This window comes from Euphorbia lathyris, chromosome 1 (assembly GCF_963576675.1).
Source record: "Euphorbia lathyris chromosome 1, ddEupLath1.1, whole genome shotgun sequence".
Classification (NCBI taxonomy): domain Eukaryota; kingdom Viridiplantae; phylum Streptophyta; class Magnoliopsida; order Malpighiales; family Euphorbiaceae; genus Euphorbia; species Euphorbia lathyris.
The window spans coordinates 127,345,477-127,363,900 of record NC_088910.1 but is presented as its reverse complement, the minus strand read 5'-3'; the positions used below and the strand labels follow the sequence as shown (position 1 = coordinate 127,363,900).

Below are 18,424 nucleotides of genomic sequence, written 5' to 3'. Positions count from 1 at the left end.
AGAAAGATAATTTTGTTATATCAAGTAACTACGTACAATTGTTTATGAAAAGCTCCACAAATAAGTTTTTCGTGAAAAGCTCTGAAACGCAACTGTTTCCATTAAAAAAAACTATGCGATGTTTTTTAAACCTAACCAAACACTATGACGATATTTGTTTCAGCTTTTCAAAAAGGCGATTAACGTTTCACCTCAAATCGTAGGAAACGTAGTGTTTGGTTAGATTTATACAACATCAGCGTTTAACATTTTTATGGAAACTGCAGCGTTTTGGAGCTTTTCACGAAATATACGTTATTTAGATTCTTTTTATTAATTCAGATTGTATTTTTTATTGGGCAAATTCCAAATATAACTTTGTGATTTTACCGATTTGCAAATGAGTGCTTATAGTTTGTTTGTTTTTTTTACTAAAAAAGGAATGAGGTCTTCGACGTTAACCTTTCGATTGACACTGTCAATTTTGACTATTGATAACCTCAAATTAGAAAAATCTAAGAATTAAAATAGGTTCATATTAGATATTTTACATACTAACATCAATAATTTATCACAATTTTACCAAATAGTAATAATTAATTAGCTAATAACAAACAGCTAACAGTAACAACAAACAACTAACTACCACAGGTTCCACCAATCCTGCTCTACCCAGTTTGAGGTTGTCTGAACCTGATACCTTTTTGCAGCTGACACAATTCCCGAAGAAAGGCGGATCGCAACGAGTCAACAAAACCGAGACGTAGAAATTATGACGAGATCCCCTATTTTAGCCTTTTCGGTCGATTTTCCATCCAGTGGCAGACCCTTTTTCACCGGGAAGACGCTCCGAAGACATCAGACGAGTCAGTAAAGAATCCGCCAACAACTTTGTCTTCTTATTCTAAAACGGATCCCATCAACTCAAAAAGAGCATTTATAGAGTTAACAGTAACAATAATAATGAGTGTTGCTATTTACCGTCCTAAATTACTTATTACCACTCTCATTTGGACAATGTCACCCTTTTGATAAAAAAAAAATTGAGTTTTTAAGAAAAAACGTCAATTTTAATTTAGGAGGGTGCTGGATCTGTCCAGCCAATGGCTTGGACGGGTGCTATATCTGCCCAAGCCATTGGTTGGGCGGGTGCTGGACCCTCCCAAACAATGGCTATTAAAAAGGTAAATGTTAAATCGTTTAATTTTTTACGGTGAAAAATACAAAATTCTCCAATTTTTTTATGACGAAAAACGCTAATCATCACAAAAAAAATATGCATTATGTTCATGATTTTTGATAAAAAAAAATGTAAATTTTAATGTTTGCAATTCGTAGTCATCCATTTTTGGGATTCGGGTTATCACATATCAATTATTTTCATAATTTCAATTATTGTTGTTTGAGTTTGTGATTTTGGAGAAAGAATTTTCAGTTTTTTTTATCAAAATTATAAAAAAAGTAAAAAAATCTAAATGAAAACGGTAACTAATAATTTGGGGACGGTATTTAGCAATCTACTTTAACAGTTTAACCAAATAAATATAAAGTAAAACGTTAAAGATGGTTCCAAAATTTGAAACAAATTTTCTTTTTCTTTCTAAACAAAGTCTTATTAATTAAGTTTTTTTTTTTTAAGAACAAGAAAAAAATTAATTCTTCCAAAAAAAATTAATTAATTAATTCTTTCAAAAAAAAATTAATTAAGTTATTATTAACATATAGAACATCGGAGTCGCATTCGGAAAAAGATTTAGGAAAAGGACAAACAAGAAAAAAAGAGAAATGATTTGTCGGCACAGAGCTCAGGACTAGCTGTCGAACTACTATAATTTAATACAACTGGAATCGCGTCTTTCTTGGCTTAGAAATCGCTTTCTATCTTGTAATTTATTTGATTAATACCGATTGAGGGGTAAATTACACCCATAGTCACTGAACTTTATAAAATTTTAATATTAAGTAATTGAATTTCAATTTTTAACGGTATAGTTATTGAATTTTATATTTTTTTAATATTGGTGACTACTCAATATCTCAAAACGATTGTTGACGGTTTCAAAATAAAAAATCTGAAGAGTTAATGATATTCTAATTAACTTTAATTTTTGAAAATTTTCGTTTTGAGCAATGGCGGAACTAGGAATCTATATCTAGGGGGCTAAATTTAGTTTTGTTATTGGAACTAATTTTTCGAAATCCAGTCTGTTAGGGCTGGACAAATTTTTTTTTAAAGTAAGATTTTATTTTTTTTATGAAAAGAAATATAATAAATTGTAAGAAAAAGAAATATAATAAAAAAATGTTTTAGAGTGTTACGTCAGTAAAGAGTCCATTTGTGATTTTGATATGTTGTCTATATTTTTATACCTTTTAATTTTAGTTATAAATTATTTATAATTTTTATAAAATTTAATTCTAAAATTAAGTTATTTAAGTATGAAAATAGTAAGAATTTGATTTTTTTTTTTTTTATAAAAAATAGCTATAAATTATTTATAATTTTTTATGAATTCGATCATGTATGCGATCAGTTTCTTCTAATAGATCCTTCGCCTACCGTTTTGTTTTAAAAGTTGTGCGTAATGCACTTATATTAAACAAATGAATATTACATTAAAGAGAAAGGAAAACCCTCAACCCACCCCATCCCATGTGGATCCTTCGCCTACCGTTAACAAAGCATATTCTATGTTACTTCGAATTGAGAAGCAACGAGATGTTCCCACTGATACATAGACATATTTTGTAAATGCATCTACAATAATGAAAATCTCATCGCCACTGCGATTTAATAATTTCTCAATCATCACAAAGTTTTAGATTTCAAAAGTTTCATTAAAGTTAGGATGAGAAATCTTGTAGCTATTATAACAAAGGAGGACATGAGAAGTCAGAGTGTTTTCGTTTGAAAGGTTATCCAGAGTGGTATAAAGGTAGGCAATCCACATGTCCATGCAAGGCTAGAGCTAACATGTCAAATAAGGTTAAACTCAAACCTAGATTTAGGTGTGTTTTTATGCAGGCGTGTTTTCGTTTGAAAGGTTATTCCGTATGTAAATATTTTCATGCCTCTAAACCTCATATAACTTGGATAGTAGTACCCACATGTGCAAGTCACTCAAACATGTGGTGAAAGGATCATTACAAGATCACAAGGAGGTATATGAAATTTTTTTTAATGTATTTGTGGAAGGATCTCTTATATCTTGGAAATGTAAAAAGTGGACTACAATTAGTAAAAGCTCGAGAGAAGCAGAATACTGAACCATGGCAACAGTTTTTTAAGAACTCAAATGGATGTCATATCTTTTACCAGAGTTTCAATTAGAATTTCAATTTTCCATTGAGTTGCATTGCGACAATCAACCAGCTATTCATATTACCGCAAACCTAGTATTTAATGAGAAAATGAAACACATGGATATCGATGACCACATTGTGCGAGAATATGTGATTCAAGATTTCATTCATACACCTTATATTGCTTCAGCTAATCAGTTGGCAGACATATTTACTAAGCCTCGCACTTCTTAATATATGGCCAAGTTATTAGGCAACATGAAACTTTTTCGTTGTTCTACACCTTCATCCCGAGAGAAGGGTACTAGTATATAAAAGTTAGTTACACATTGTAAACGGCTCGTAAGGGGTATCTTACTCTTCTCCTTTTCTTCTTTTTTCCGGTGTTTTGTAGTATATAGATATAGACGGTACCGTTGTATTCAAGATGATGAATACATGAAAAATCTCATTTTTATTCTTTCTCATCACAAGGAAAAAAGAATTAAAAAAAAAGCAATCTTTAAACTAAAATCTTTAAACAAATAAAATTGAAAATGAATAAATATATATATATATATATATATATAATGAATCGATAAAATTATCCTCCTCATCCTCTTTGACTCTCGAGGTCAAAGCATCCACTGATCATCGAAAAATACTGAAGTAATTCAAGGAAGCGCCCATAAATCACCATAGAACACCCAAAGCGCCCTTGTTACTACTGAATCCTGTATCCGTCACTACTTCACATGATATTGCCATTGACGACTGCATAAAAACCCGCAGCAACAACGGATAACAAGAACAGAAAACCCCCATTCTCAATTCTGGCCGGAGAAGATGAAGGAGAAGCAGAAGGCGGCAAAGGAATACTCCCAAACACATTAGCATAAGACGGTGCAGAAGCAGAATCAGACAATGAATCCGCCGGAGAATGAGCCGAAGAACCAACAGAAATATGAAGCTTCTGCTTCTTCAGGCAATGCCCTTGATTTCCACTGGTGAAGTAGAAATCGCCATGTGAAGTAATGTTGAACACAGAGTTTCCATTGTTCATGTATAAGATTGGATTTTTCAAGTTGCAGGAATTGTAGTTTTCTTCTGTTACTTGAATCACTGAATCTTCACTTGGTGGATACAAGAACACTGTGGATAAATTTGATCAAGTTTTTGTTAGATCTTAAAAAAAAAGAGAAATTTCTAACACGATAACGCAATTTACAGAAAACAATCGGACTAATACGATCTTGAATTAATGTTGAATGTGACAGGATATAATAGGTGATAATTTCTGACACGATAATATGATCTACAGAAATAATCCGACTAATACGATCTTCAATGTTGAATGTGACATGATATGATAGCTGATAATTTCTGACACAATAATAGGATTTGTATAAATAATTTGACTAATACGATACAATTATCATTTTTATTGCATTTATTTCATATGATTGACAAGATAACACGAAATTATCACTTGCTTGCTATTTGACACTTGTGATTCAACACCGATCTCTACTACAATTTTATCGGGTACAACAACATCTGACACTGAATTCGGTCATTTAATCACTAAGTTATTTACTTTTGAAACCGATGCTTTAAACATTGATTATATACGGCTTTAGATAACCCATATAAAAATATTAGGCCCGAAAAAAATTAAATGGATTGTAAGATATTTTTCTTAAAAAAACATTATTTTGAGGAAAAATTCGACAAAATGATCATGGTTGAACCCCGATGACAGGTTAAGAGATCAAATTTTTTTCCATTAAGTATATAATTTCATTAATTAAAGCCGGTTTGCTTACAAGAAAATATTTTGTTGATTTTTCTGGTATTTATTTGTTTAGTAAAATAAATAAATGGACAATTTTGAGTTAATTTATAGAGAAATATTCAAATATATGAAAATAGTGGCAAAAATATTTTATTTTTTTTTAAAAGAGTAAAAACGTTTGACTAAGTTTTTGGAATCCTAATTCATTAGTTATACCTTTTTAAAAACAATAATCGTCCATCACTTCTTCCCGTTTTTCGATGTTAATGGCTAAATACCGAAAAAAAAAATCAACAAATTTTTTTTACCCAATATATTCCAGTAAACAACGACGGTCTAAAACGGCAGAAAACAGAAATAGACACTATAAAATCGATACCATGAAACATTATTTCTAAAATGTAGTTCAAAACATAGTTGGGAAATAAAAATAGAAAGGAAACTGAAACCGAAACGGATCATAAAACACAGAAACATTAGGGAACAAGAAAAAATCAAAGTTCAATAAGCTAAATCTGATCAGATTAAAAAGTTAGAACCCAAAAATGAAAATGTGAAGCTTTTAGATGAAGAAAACCCCGAAAAGAAAGTAATGTGTTAATGTGTGAAAACTTACAGAGAGAATCCCCAATGTCGATTGAATGAGATTTGGACCAGAATGAATAGATTTGTGGATTAGCAGGACTAGGAATCCCCCAAGAATCTAAATCTCCAACTTTGAATTGATAGCAGGATACTTGGATTTGGACCAATATGAATAACTCAAAAACATAGAGGACCATCAATTTAGGAATTCTAAGATTTCCCATCTTAATCACTTTTTTCTGCTAACCCTCAATTTAGGAAGAGAGGCAGAAAAAGGAAAGGGGGAAGTGAGAAATTTTATTGGCTCGAAGGAGCAAAATAGTGGAAGTAGAAAAAAGACAATGCTTATAATGATTTTATTTTATTCCCCAAATGCCCTTCTTGGTTAATTAACATGACATGCAGTAAAAGCAGAAGTAAAAAGAATTAATTTATTAGTCCCTATATTTTGACAAAACACATTGTTTAGTCCCTATATTTTGACAAAACACATGGTAAGGTCCCTAACATTTTTCTCAGTAAACTGTTTAGTCTTTCCGTCTGTTTGTTAGATTTTTTACCGTTTATGACTTCGGAAATGATTAAATTATCCCTTACTATTCACCTTCAAACTTCAGAAGAGGAAATCCAATTTAGAAGAAGAAGCTATTTGTATGGAGAACAAGAAAAAGACTAAATCCAATGCTTACGAATTTGATCGATTAAGAAGAAAATCAAGAATAAGAACATTCAAAGTTAATATCAGATGCATTAGAGTTTAAAGGAAAGAAAATTAAAGGAAAATAAAGGAAAACATGAATGTAAACCCAAATTGACTAACAGAATCTTCATGAGAGTCTAACGGCAGGGACTAAACAGTTCACCGGGAAAAACGTTAGGGACTAAACAGTTCACCGAGAAAAACGTTAGAGACTTTACCGTGTGTTTTTTAAAATGCAGGGACTAAACAGTGTGTTTATCAAAATATAGGGACTAATAAATTAGTTACCCTTTTATCTAATACATTATTTAGTTTTTGCATTTTAGTTCTCCAGTTTTTGTTTTTATTAACTTCCCAGTCCTTATGGTTGGATCAATGATCAAATTATACTAAATAAACTTTAAAATACCAAAATTACTCTTTACTTTATGTTTAAATAATAAAACATCTATTTTTCCTATTTTATATTTTTTTTTCTTTTTTTTCTTACATAATCACAATCTTTCCAATATAAAGTAATTGATTTATTAATTTTTATATAATTATATAATTTTAATTTAATAACGTAAAATTTATTGACTACAAAATGAATGAAAAATATTTCAAAAATTATTAAAATATGAGTAAGACTATCAAAAGTTTTACAATTCTAATAAATTTTCAGAATGAAGAAAAAATACGATTTTTAAAAAATTATAACAAATTTATAATAATATTTAATGTTATTTTAAAGATATTATATTAAAAAATAAAGAAAAATAACTATAATTTAAGAAAACTAAAAATATATATTTTCAAGTATATTAATTCTGATGTATATGTAGTTCAACTTCATTAAAATTAATTAGATTAAATTTGAAGCTAAAAGATAAAAAAAAAAATTATGTATATTTTTTTGGTTCTTAAGGGTATCCACCGTCGACAACAGTGACTCTTCCTTTCACAGATGGTTTGCACTTCTATGGTTAAAAAAAATATGTATATAACTAGTGGTAATTTTGGACTTTTATTTACAAAAACAAATGGAAGGGCTAAAGAATTGATTAAGATAATACTTAAGGATCTTATAATAATATGATGGACTTACTAGCGTGTTAAGTAAAAACATAAGGACTTTATAATTATTCACCCTAAAATTTATGAAATATTCGGATATTTTAGAAAAATGTTCTTTTTCGAGATTTTTTTTAAGCAAAGGATAAATTCTGGGTAATTTTTATAGGGTCGGATGCTACTTTCTAAGTTTCCAGTATTTGTATTTAAAAAACTGAATCTGAAAGTAAAGAATAGTGTGATTTAATCATCAGATTCAGTGTTAAATGATGCTGCAACAATGTAAGGTATTAGCCGTATTAGATGGTGATATTTGACACATATCACTAAAATCACTGTAAAATTGTGGCAAAAAGCATTATTAGACTCATGATCTTTCATCTTTTGGTTCATTAAGCCATTGATCTTTTATTTGAATATATTAAGCTAATGATCATTTATATTTTTTCCCGTATTAAGCTCTTGATGACAAAAAAAAAGTAATTTTGAACATAAAATTCGGTTAACAAACTGTTATTCATTGCACATGTATTTGAAATCTGTATTTTTTCACTGTTTAAAAGCAGTTTTAACTTTTATATATATAATACGGCTATAGAAAAATGGTAAAACCCTTAATTCAAGCGGTAAAAGATATTGTTTTTAATAATTTTAAATACATATGAAATTAATAATATTTTTTTAACAGAATTACATATTTACAACTTATTGTTATCAAAGGTTAATGAGTTAAAGACTTACTATATTCAAATAAAAAAATCAAAAAGTATATATATTATTTTTGGCCTAAAAAGATTTCACTTTGGAAACTTTGATTAAATTTGAACTTATCCATTCTTAAAAAAATAGTAAAATATAGAAAAAAGAAGAAAGTAAATGGTGGAAAAGAGAAGATTGATTGAGGGTAGAAAAGGAAGAAACAGAAAGTGGAGGTGGATAAATAATAATTTAGCCAATAATGGCACATGGGGCAGTTGGCGGTGATCATGTGTAAAGGTTGGGATGATGTCAAGATTTGTCTACTTCACGTGCTTGGACACTACACTGAAGGCATCTCTAAAATACATCGTTTTTGCCTTTGGGAATTTGTCAAACAAACTTGATTGGCCATATACGTACAATGTAGTTAATTGATTAATCGGTTGCAAAAAAAAAACAATAAGTTAAATACGAAAGTATTATTGTACGTTTACGGTTTCGTACTTTTAAGAAAACAATAAATTTTTGGATTAATGTTATTAAAATCACGACCTGAAAATGAAAATTTTCAAGAATTAAAGTTGTTTAATATCATATTCACTATGGAACTACATTTTCGATTTTCGAAAATCATCTTTTTTTTTTTTTTGAACTTTCTCATTCTAAACATTAATTTTCTCTCTCTTTACCAAACATCATCTAAATAATCTCAAAATAAAAAAAGTTGAAGAATTAAAGTTGTTTAGAATATTAGTAGTTTTTAAAATATGTCATTTTTGAAGTCATCAATGGTGATTTTAATAGTATCAATCGAAAAAATCCTCATTTTGTTAAAGTTGAAAACCTCGGTCCTTACTTGAAAAAAAGTAAATCACAGTCCTTTATCTGAAAATTAGTGAAACCGAAGGGGTTTTATTTGAAATTTACCCTAATATTAAAGAAGATAAGTTTTATAGTTGAGCAAATAATAACTTCATTTTTAATCTATTTTTGAATTATGTAATAACATTCTAAGATACGTGGAATACATCTTCCGCATTTAATATATTTTTTTTTGCAACCGAGTGATCAATTGGTTACATTTTACGCAAGTTCAGGAGGTTAATTGAATAGTTTATGCAAGTTGATGGAGCTATCTGGACACTTTGAAAGTTCAGGGGTCAATCAAACTTTTTGGATAAGTTCAAAAGGCAAATGATGTATTAAGCCTCTAAAATACAGTGACTGATCGTATACTTATCCATACACAGTTCACTACTTGTAATTAGACATGTTCATGGTACGGGTATCCGCATAACCCATCCAGATCCGTATCTCTTAGATCAGACTTGAATAACGAAAATTGATTTTAAATCTAGTCAGGTTGGATCCGTTGAAATCCGCTTATATTTTAGGAAGATTGAAGATTAATAAACATAGCACGAACGGATCCGTTTATTAATATTAATTAATTTATATATTTATATATTAAATATAAATTTTATTTTTTATAAGTAAAAATCATGTGCGCATTTATATGGATTAGATTTGGGATTTTATTTTTAAATTTGAGTCCACTTAAATTAATTACGGACTGGGTTGGACTTTGACAAAGTATTTTTATAAAAACTACATATTTAGCTTTAACATATGAAATTGTATACTAATACATGTTTGGAAGGTCCAATGTAATAATTAAATAATAGTCAAACAAGTCTTTTTAAAATTTTGATAACTTAGTAATACAATTGATCTTGTTTGGAAATATGAAGGTTAAATTTGTATCATTTGATATCTTCAATTATGAACACACTTTCTGGTTATGTTTTCTAATCACTTGAACCAATAACAAGCCGTTAGGGAGGGGATGGATTCTGATGTGCCCTCTCTGACTCTCATCCTCATCCTCTTTGACTCTCGAGGTTAAAGCATCCACTGATCATCGAAAAATATTGAAGTAATTCAAGGAAGCACCCATAAATCACCATAGAACACCCGAAACACCCTTGTTACTGAATCCTGTATCCGTCACTACTTCAGATGATATTGCCATTGATGACTGCATAAAAACCCGCAGCAACAACGGACAACAAGAACAGAAAACCTCCATTATCAATCCTCGCCGGAGAAGATGAAGGAGAAGCAGAAGGCGGCAAAGGAATACTCCCAAACACATTAGCATAAGATGGTGCTGAAGCAGAATCAGACAATGAATCCGCCGGAGAATGAGCCGATGAACCAACAGAAATATGAAGTTTCTGCTTCTTGAGGCAATGCCCTTGATTTCCACTGGTGAAGTAGAAATCACCATGTGAAGTAATGTTGAACAAAGAGTTTCCATTGTTCATGTATAAGATTGGATTTTTCAAGTTGCAGGAATTGTAGTTTTCTTTTGTTACTTGAATCACTGAATTTTCACTTGGTGGATACAAGAACACTGTGGATAAATTTGATCAAGTTTTTGTTTAGATCTTCCGAGGGGAAAAAAAGAGAAATTTCTGACATGATAATTCAATCTACAGAAATAATCTGACTATAGGTGACAATTTCTGACACCATAACACGATCTACAGAACAATTTGACTAATATACACACAATTGTCATTTTTATTGCATTTATTTCACACATAACATGATTTTGATAAGAGAAAACGAAATTGGCACTTGCCTGCTACTTGATACTTGTGATTCAACACTGTTGTCTACTACAATTTTTTTTTCCAGCTATAACAACATCTGACAATGAATTCGGTTGACTAAATTATTTACAATTTGAAACTGATGCTTTAAACATTGATTATATACGGCTTTAGATAACCCATATAAAAATATTAGGGCTGAAAAAATTAAATGGATTTTAAGAAATTTTTCTTTAAAAAACATTATTTTGAGGAAAAATCCAACAAAATGGTCATGGTTGAACCCCGATGACAGGCTAAAAGAAATTAAAAAAAATTCTATTAAGTATATAATTCCATTAATTAAGATCCGTTTGTTTGCAGGAAAATATTTTATTAATTTTTCCAGTGTTTTTTACTTAAAAAATAAATTAAAATAAAATTTTAGATTACTTAGTACAAAAATTGACCAAAATATTTTATTAAAATTTTGAACCATATTTCATTCATTGCGTTCATACCTTTTAAAAATAATAGTCATCCATCATTCTTTCTGTTTTCGGTTTTAATAACCAAACATGGAAAAATATTTTATTTTTCAATGGAAAAATATTTTATTTTTCAATAAAATAATTTGCTTAAATATTTTTCGGCAACCTAAATGTTTTAACAAACGTACAAGTTGACTAGCTAAATCTCACCACATTGCACACTAATGGCAGAAAACAGAAATAAACAAGGCAAAAAGCATCCTGAGGCCTCTAATCTTTCATTGTTTGGTGCATTAAGCCCTCGATCTTTTATTTAGACACATTGAACTCCTGATCTTTCATCATTTGGTGCATTAAGCCCTCGAATTTTCATTTAGACACATTGAGCCCTTAATCTATTATATATGGGTATTAGGCCCTTCCATAAATCAATTAATATATAGGTTTATTAAGGACATGTTTGGTGTGACAATAAATGATGTTCTAAAAATAACAAATTCTAAAATAAAAAATATATTATACAAATTAATAAAAATAATTTAAATAAAAAATAAAAAAATTATTGAACACAACAAAACCTTGTTTTTCGATAATTATGTTCTAAAAATAAAATTAATGTTAAAATTGAAGCACATTTTATGGAAATAAGAAGGGTAATTTTATCAATAACAAGTAACTACAAACAATTGTTCATGAAAAAAACTTTTCGTGAAAAGCTCCAAAATGCTGCAGTGTCCAGAGAAAATGCGAAACGCTGCAGTTATTTAAAACTAACCAAACATGCCCTTAATAAACCTATATATTAATTGATTTATGGAAGAGCCTAATACATCCATATATATGAAAGATCAATGGCTCAATGTGTCTAAATGAAAGATCGAGGGATTAATGCACCAAATGATAAAAGATCAGGGGCTCAATGTGTCTAAATAAAAGATCGAGGGCTTAATGCATCAAACAATGAAAGATCAGGGGCCTCAAAATATTTTTTACCAATAAACAACATAAAATCGGATACCGTGAAACATTATTTCTAAAATGTAGTTCAAAACATAGTCGAGGAAATGAAAACAGAACAGAAACAGAGGAAAAATATTGAAAGTTTTATCCATTAAACAGTTTCTAAGTTCGATGATTTCATTTGTAAGAGTTCTATCTATATTAACGAATAAGCTAAATCGGATCAAATTAAAAAGTTTAGAACCCAAAATGAAAATGTGAAGTTTTTAGATGAGCAAACCCCCAAAAAGAAAGTAATGTGTTAATGTGTGAAAACTTACAGAGAGAATCTCCAATGTCGATTGAATGAGATTTGGACCAGAATGAATAGATTTGTGGATTAGCAGGACTAGGAATCCCCCAAGAATCTAAATCTCCAACTTTGAATTGATAGCATGATACTTGGATTTGGACCAATATGAATAACTCAAAAACATAGAGGACCATCAATTTAGGAATTCTAAGATTTCCCATCTTAATCACTTCTTTTGCTAACTCTCAAATTTAGGAAGAGAGGCAGAAAAAGGAAAGGGAATTATACTAAAATAAACTTTAAAATACCAAAATTACCCTTTACTTTATATTTTAATAATAAAATATCTATTTTTTTATTTTTTATTTTTTCTCTTTTTTCTTACCTAATCGCAATCTATCCAATATAAAGTAATTGATTTATTAATTTTTATATAATATACAATTTTAATTTAAAAACGTAAAATTTATTAACTACAAAATGAATGAAAAATATTTCAAAAGTTATTAAAATAGGAGTAAGACTATCAAAAGTTTTTACAATTTTAATAGATTTTCCGAATGAAGAAAAAACTATGATTTTTAAAAAATTATAAAAAATTTATAATAATATTTAATATTAGTTTAAAGATATTATATTTAAAAATAAAAATAAAAATAATAATTATAAAAAGGGCGGCCCGGTCGCATTACGCGTCCCCGCTGAGCGAGGGTCCGGGGAGGGGTCCCACCACAAGGGTGTATTGGGGGCAAGCCTTCCCTTGCCAATTTAATTGGCAAGAGGCCGCTCCTAAGACTCGAACCCGTGACCTCTGGTCACACGGCAACAACGTTTTACCGTTGCGCCAAGGCTCGCCCTCAAAAAAAAAAAAAAAAAAAATTATAATTTAAAAAAATTAATAATATATTTTTTTAAGTATATTAATTTCGGTGTATATGTAGTTCAAAAACTTCATTAAAATTAATTAGATTAAATTTGAAGCTAAAAGATAACAAAAAAATATATGTATATAACTAGGGGTAATTTTGGACTTTCATTTACAAAAACAAATGGAAGGACTAAAGAATTGATTAAGATGACCTTATAGTAATATGATGGACTTACTAGCGTGTTAAGTAAAAATATAAGGACCTTATAATTATTTAACCTAAAATTTATGAAATATTCGGATTTTTTAGAATAATGTTCTTTTTCGAGATTTTTTTTAAGCAAAGTGTAAATTCCGGTTAATTTTTTTTTAGGGTCGAATGCTACTTTTTAAGTTTTCAGTATTGGTATTTAAAAAACTGAATATGAAAGTAAAGAATACCGTGATTTAATCATCAGATTCCGTGTTAAATGAAGCTGCAACAGATTAGATGGTGATATTTGACACATGTCACTAAGGTTCTGTTCTTTATTACTTAATTTCAGTATCAATCAGTTCAGTTCAGTAATCAATTCAGTTCAGTTTAGTAATTTATCACTACTTATTATAATTATAATTATTTTTTTCATTATTATTATCATAATTATTATTAGAATCACTATTATTTTTTTCAGATTTTTATTTTAATTATTGCTATTTTTAAAGGATTATATTATTATTTCAGTTTCAGTACAATTCAGTTCAGTTTTTTTCAGTCATAAAGAACAGAGCCTAAATCCGATGATAAATCACTAAATTCCTTACTTTTAAAATCGGTGTTTAAATTTTAAATCTAACTCATATCGGGTAGGTTTAAATTTGATATACTAAGTAGTCAAACATTGACTTTACCACTGTAAAATTTATGGCAAAAAGCATTATTAGGTCCATGATCTTTCATCTTTTGGTTCATTAAACTCTTGATCTTTTATTTGAATATATTAAGCTCATGATCATTTATTTTTTACCGTATTAAGCTCTTAATGATAAAAAAAAAGTAATTTTGAACATAAAATTCAGTTAACAAACTGTTATTCATTGCACACGTATTCGAATTTTGTATTTTTTAACTGTTTGAAAGCAGTTTTAACTTTTATGTGTAATATGATTATAGAAAACTGTAAAAACGATATTGTTTTTAATAGTTTCAAATATATATGAAGTTAATAACGTATTTTTAACGGAATTACATATTTACAACTTACTGTTGACAAGGGTTTCATGAAGGGAAAAAAAAGATCAAATCTAAATAAACTAAAAGGCCTATAAATTTAGATTGATATACTTTAAAGCAAATGAATAACGTACGTTTACTCTTTCTCACTCTCAGGTTTAATTAAACACTTTTTTTTGATAGAATTAATTAAACACTCTTAAAATCATGACTAACACCAATCTGCAAAACATACTTATCGATAACAAGTTGAACGGTTCAAACTTCACCGATTGATTTCGTAACCTCAAAATTGTTTTGAAGTTCGAGAAGAAAGGGTATGTACTTGATACACGGATACCCACTTACCCAACGGATGGTGCTCCCTACCAAGAATTTTATGCTTACTTGAAGCATAAGGCTGATGACGATCAAGCGGGAGACATCATACTTGCATCTATGACACCGGAATTAAAAAGGCAACATGCAGATATGGATGCCTACTCCATGGTCAAGCACAAAAGAGTTGTTTGTGAATCAAACTCGGTGCGAACACTTCGAAATAACAAAGCAGTTATATAGATGCAAGATGCAGGTGGGCACATCTATAATGGCACATTGTGCCAAGATAATTAGCCTTATCACCAAGGTTTCTAGTATTGGAGATGCGATGGACCGTGAACTAAGTGAGAACTTACTTCTTCAGTCCCTCCCCGAGAGTTACTCGTAGTTCATCATGAACTACCAAGCGAGTGGCTTGCAAACCTCTCTTGAAGAGCTTGCAAATATGCTCGAGACAGTCGAGCCAAATATAAAAGAAAACGAGGAGATACCAAACCTTGCTATTGAAGGATCAAAGAAAAGGAAAGGGATATCTCCCAAACCAAACCATCCTAAGAAAGGCAAGGAGGCCATGCTCACCGAAACAAAGGGAAAGGAAATAAAGAAACCCAAAGGCAAGTGCCACTATTGTGGTGAAGTGCGGCATTGGAGGAGAAATTGTTTGCTGTACCTAGCTACCCTCAAGAAGGGAGAAGTCGGGACTTCAACCTCTGGTATATTCTATATTAAAATAAATTCAATTTCACAGTCTGAATCTTGGATACTTGATACCGGATACGGATCTCATATTTTTACAAATATGCGGGAACTAAATCGGACTAAGGAATAAAGAAAGGAAGCATAAACTTGCGAGTAGGAAATGGAGCAAGAGTTGCCGCCCTTGCAATTGGAGATTATGTTTTAAATTTGCCCTCTGGGCCTGTAATAGGATTAAGGAACTGTTTGTACGTTCCTCAAATGTCTCGCAACATTATTTTTATTAGTCGTCTTGTTGACGACGGTTTTCATATTTCAATAAAAGACAAACATTGCGATTTTTATAGAGATTCGATTTTCTATTTTTCAGGAATATCACAAAATGGGATTTATGTGTTAGATAACAAAATTTCTGTTTTCGCAATTAATACCAAAAGACATAAGCTAGATCATTCAACTTACTTGTGGCATTGTCGTTTAGGACATATAAACAAAAGACGCATGCTTAAGCTACATCAAGATGGGCTTATAAATTCAATTGATCATGAATCATTGGAAACATGTGAAGCATGTTTAAAAGGTAAAATGAGAGACACCCTTTAGCAATAAAGGTGAGCGTTTATCAGACACTCTATGACTCATTCATTCAGATGTATGCGGTCCTATGCCAGTCCAAGCAAGAGGAGGATTCAGATACTTCATAAGCTTCATAGATGAAGAATAATATCACAGGATACAATTACGGCCAAAATGGCATGCATATTATAATTCCGTTATCTTTTGAAGCTAATTGTTCCGTCAAAAGTTGCACCAAACGAAGCGTTTGCTCAAAATAAGCGATTAGCGGGTCGATTTAGCCTTGGGACTAATGCTATCTGGAGTTTTTGTGCATGCTTAGGGATAAGTTCGGGCGAAAAAATGCACTTTTGGCATTCAGCGACCGCGCAGAGGCGTGCCGGGAAAGATTGCTCGACGAACTGGCCTATTTAGGCCAGCTCGCCGAGCAGGGACCTGCTCGGGCGAGCAGGGAGCCTGCTCGCGACGAGCAGTACCTTCTCGGTGAGCAGACCTGCGGGAATTGGTCAAAAAGACCACGACCGGTCCCACGACTTCCTACCTGTATAAGGACACGAAATAGGTCAAGAAAAGGGCTTGAGCCGCGTCTATAAATAGGATTTTTCCAATGTAAATTAGATATCTTTCATTAATTGTATTTTACTTTAGCTTTCCCCTTGAAATTCCTCTCCATCTTCTTCAACCTCCATTGAAGCTCCTTCAAAGCTGTTCTTCGAGGAATATTCAAGGTCCGTCCTTAAGACCTAAGAAGCCGGCTGCAGAGTAGACAGGTTCCTTGAAAGGGATTTTCATATCTCCTTTTACCTTTCCTTATTTTTACTCTTTGATACAGTCTATGAATTCTAGGCTAATTGTATCATGTGATATTATTCTTTACCTTTAATAATATTTTAGCTCTTATTTTGTTCTATGCTTATTTGTTTAATCTTTGTCTTACGCTTTATTCAATTGGTTTAACTCATTCAAAAGCCCCAAAATCTAGTAGGCACATATTGTGAGCTGAATCTGACCTAGTCAGAGCCTAGGAGATTGACGAGCTCTTAGTTTATTGAGCCCAAATTGCTGAGCCTTAGACCTAGTTTCGGCCTTACAAGGGAATCACGCACTAGGAACTTCAGGAGGGTAAGTAGGGTTAATCGCCTTGAATACAAGTGACTTAGATTAGGTTTTTAATCAATAGACCTAATAACCTAACTTCATTGTTATCGTTCGTACCATGTTCCTTCGGGTAATTGCGTTAGTGAAAGATCACCTAGGAGTAGTATAACTTAATTAGGAGTAGTTTAACTTAATTAGGCGTAGAATAACATAATTAGAATTAGATAACTTAGCTAGAAGTAGTATAATTCAACCTAGGAGTAGATTAACTAAAACAAACAAACTCAAAACCCCCAAGCCTAGATAACACCTGAGACCAAGTAGTTCGATACTTGTGGTAAATAAGTCCTGTGGATTCGATACCTGGACTTTCCAGATTTATTACTTGATAACGACGGGGTACACTTATCCCTTAGTGAGTCTTCTTCATCGAAGGTGCATCGAGTTTTTGGCGCCGTTGCCGGGGATTTATTTCTTCTGCAATATCGAACCAAAGGTCGATTTGTTAGTTTAGGCATTCCTTTGTGAATATCTTTGTGAATATCATCTATACTTGTTTTTTTTATATCGTTTATATCGTTTATACTTGTTTATACATATACCTGTTTATACATATACTTGTTTATATCGACTGTGTTTCCTCATAACATGTGTAGGTGTTCATACCTATTCTTATTTATACTTGTTTATACAAACGTATATTTATACTTGTTGAATTCATCTATACTTGTCTGTCTGTGCTTGTTTATACCTTTCATACTTGTTCATTCTTATATTTATATTTGTTCATATTCTGATTCATACTTATACATACTTGTTTATCTCTACTAGTTTGTACCATGTACATCAATCTATATCTGTCAATATAAACCAATAAGAATACTTGTATAAAACTGTGCGACCTTGTATGATGTGTATACTTTTCTTTCATAGGAAAAATTTCTGCTTTCATTTATTTCTTGTATTAATTTCTTCTCAGCATATGCCTACAAGATCACCGAGAATACCGTGTGTCCCTCTTAACCCTGAACTTGAACGTACTCTTAGCAGGAGGCCAAATGGAAAACCAAGCGCCGGGGACGGAGGCCCAATTCCAAGCCATCAACACCATGATGGAAGAAATGAGAGATCTGAACCTATGGACCCTTAACAATGTGCAACAGATGGACCAACGGTTCACTAACTTTGAGCAGAATATGGACCCAAGGCTTTTGGGTCT

At 31.0% G+C, this 18,424-nt stretch overlaps 2 protein-coding genes across 2 annotated transcripts; both read right to left on the bottom strand.

The window, feature by feature from the left end:
• Nucleotides 1–3,717: 3,717 nt before the first annotated feature.
• LOC136210949 (early nodulin-like protein 8) lies at nucleotides 3,718–5,946 on the bottom strand. The gene is made up of 2 exons (XM_066002424.1): nucleotides 5,673–5,946; nucleotides 3,718–4,413 (listed from the first exon to the last, which is right to left on the bottom strand). The coding sequence occupies exons 1-2, from the start codon at nucleotides 5,863–5,865 to the stop codon at nucleotides 4,013–4,015; spliced, it is 594 nt and encodes a 197-aa protein (XP_065858496.1). The 5' UTR covers nucleotides 5,866–5,946; the 3' UTR covers nucleotides 3,718–4,012.
• A 3,962-nt stretch (nucleotides 5,947–9,908) lies between these two features.
• On the bottom strand, nucleotides 9,909–12,663 carry LOC136215038 (early nodulin-like protein 8). The gene is made up of 2 exons (XM_066002912.1): nucleotides 12,462–12,663; nucleotides 9,909–10,509 (listed from the first exon to the last, which is right to left on the bottom strand). The coding sequence occupies exons 1-2, from the start codon at nucleotides 12,652–12,654 to the stop codon at nucleotides 10,109–10,111; spliced, it is 594 nt and encodes a 197-aa protein (XP_065858984.1). The 5' UTR covers nucleotides 12,655–12,663; the 3' UTR covers nucleotides 9,909–10,108.
• Nucleotides 12,664–18,424: the final 5,761 nt, after the last annotated feature.

Coding starts and splice junctions, on each gene's coding strand:
- LOC136210949 (XM_066002424.1), bottom strand. CDS start 5,865: ATGGGAAATCTTAGAATTCCTAAATTGATGGTCCTCTATGTTTTTGAG. Junction 4,414..5,672: donor CGACATTGGGGATTCTCTCT/GTAAGTTTTCAC, acceptor ATTTATCCACAG/TGTTCTTGTATCCACCAAGT.
- LOC136215038 (XM_066002912.1), bottom strand. CDS start 12,654: ATGGGAAATCTTAGAATTCCTAAATTGATGGTCCTCTATGTTTTTGAG. Junction 10,510..12,461: donor CGACATTGGAGATTCTCTCT/GTAAGTTTTCAC, acceptor ATTTATCCACAG/TGTTCTTGTATCCACCAAGT.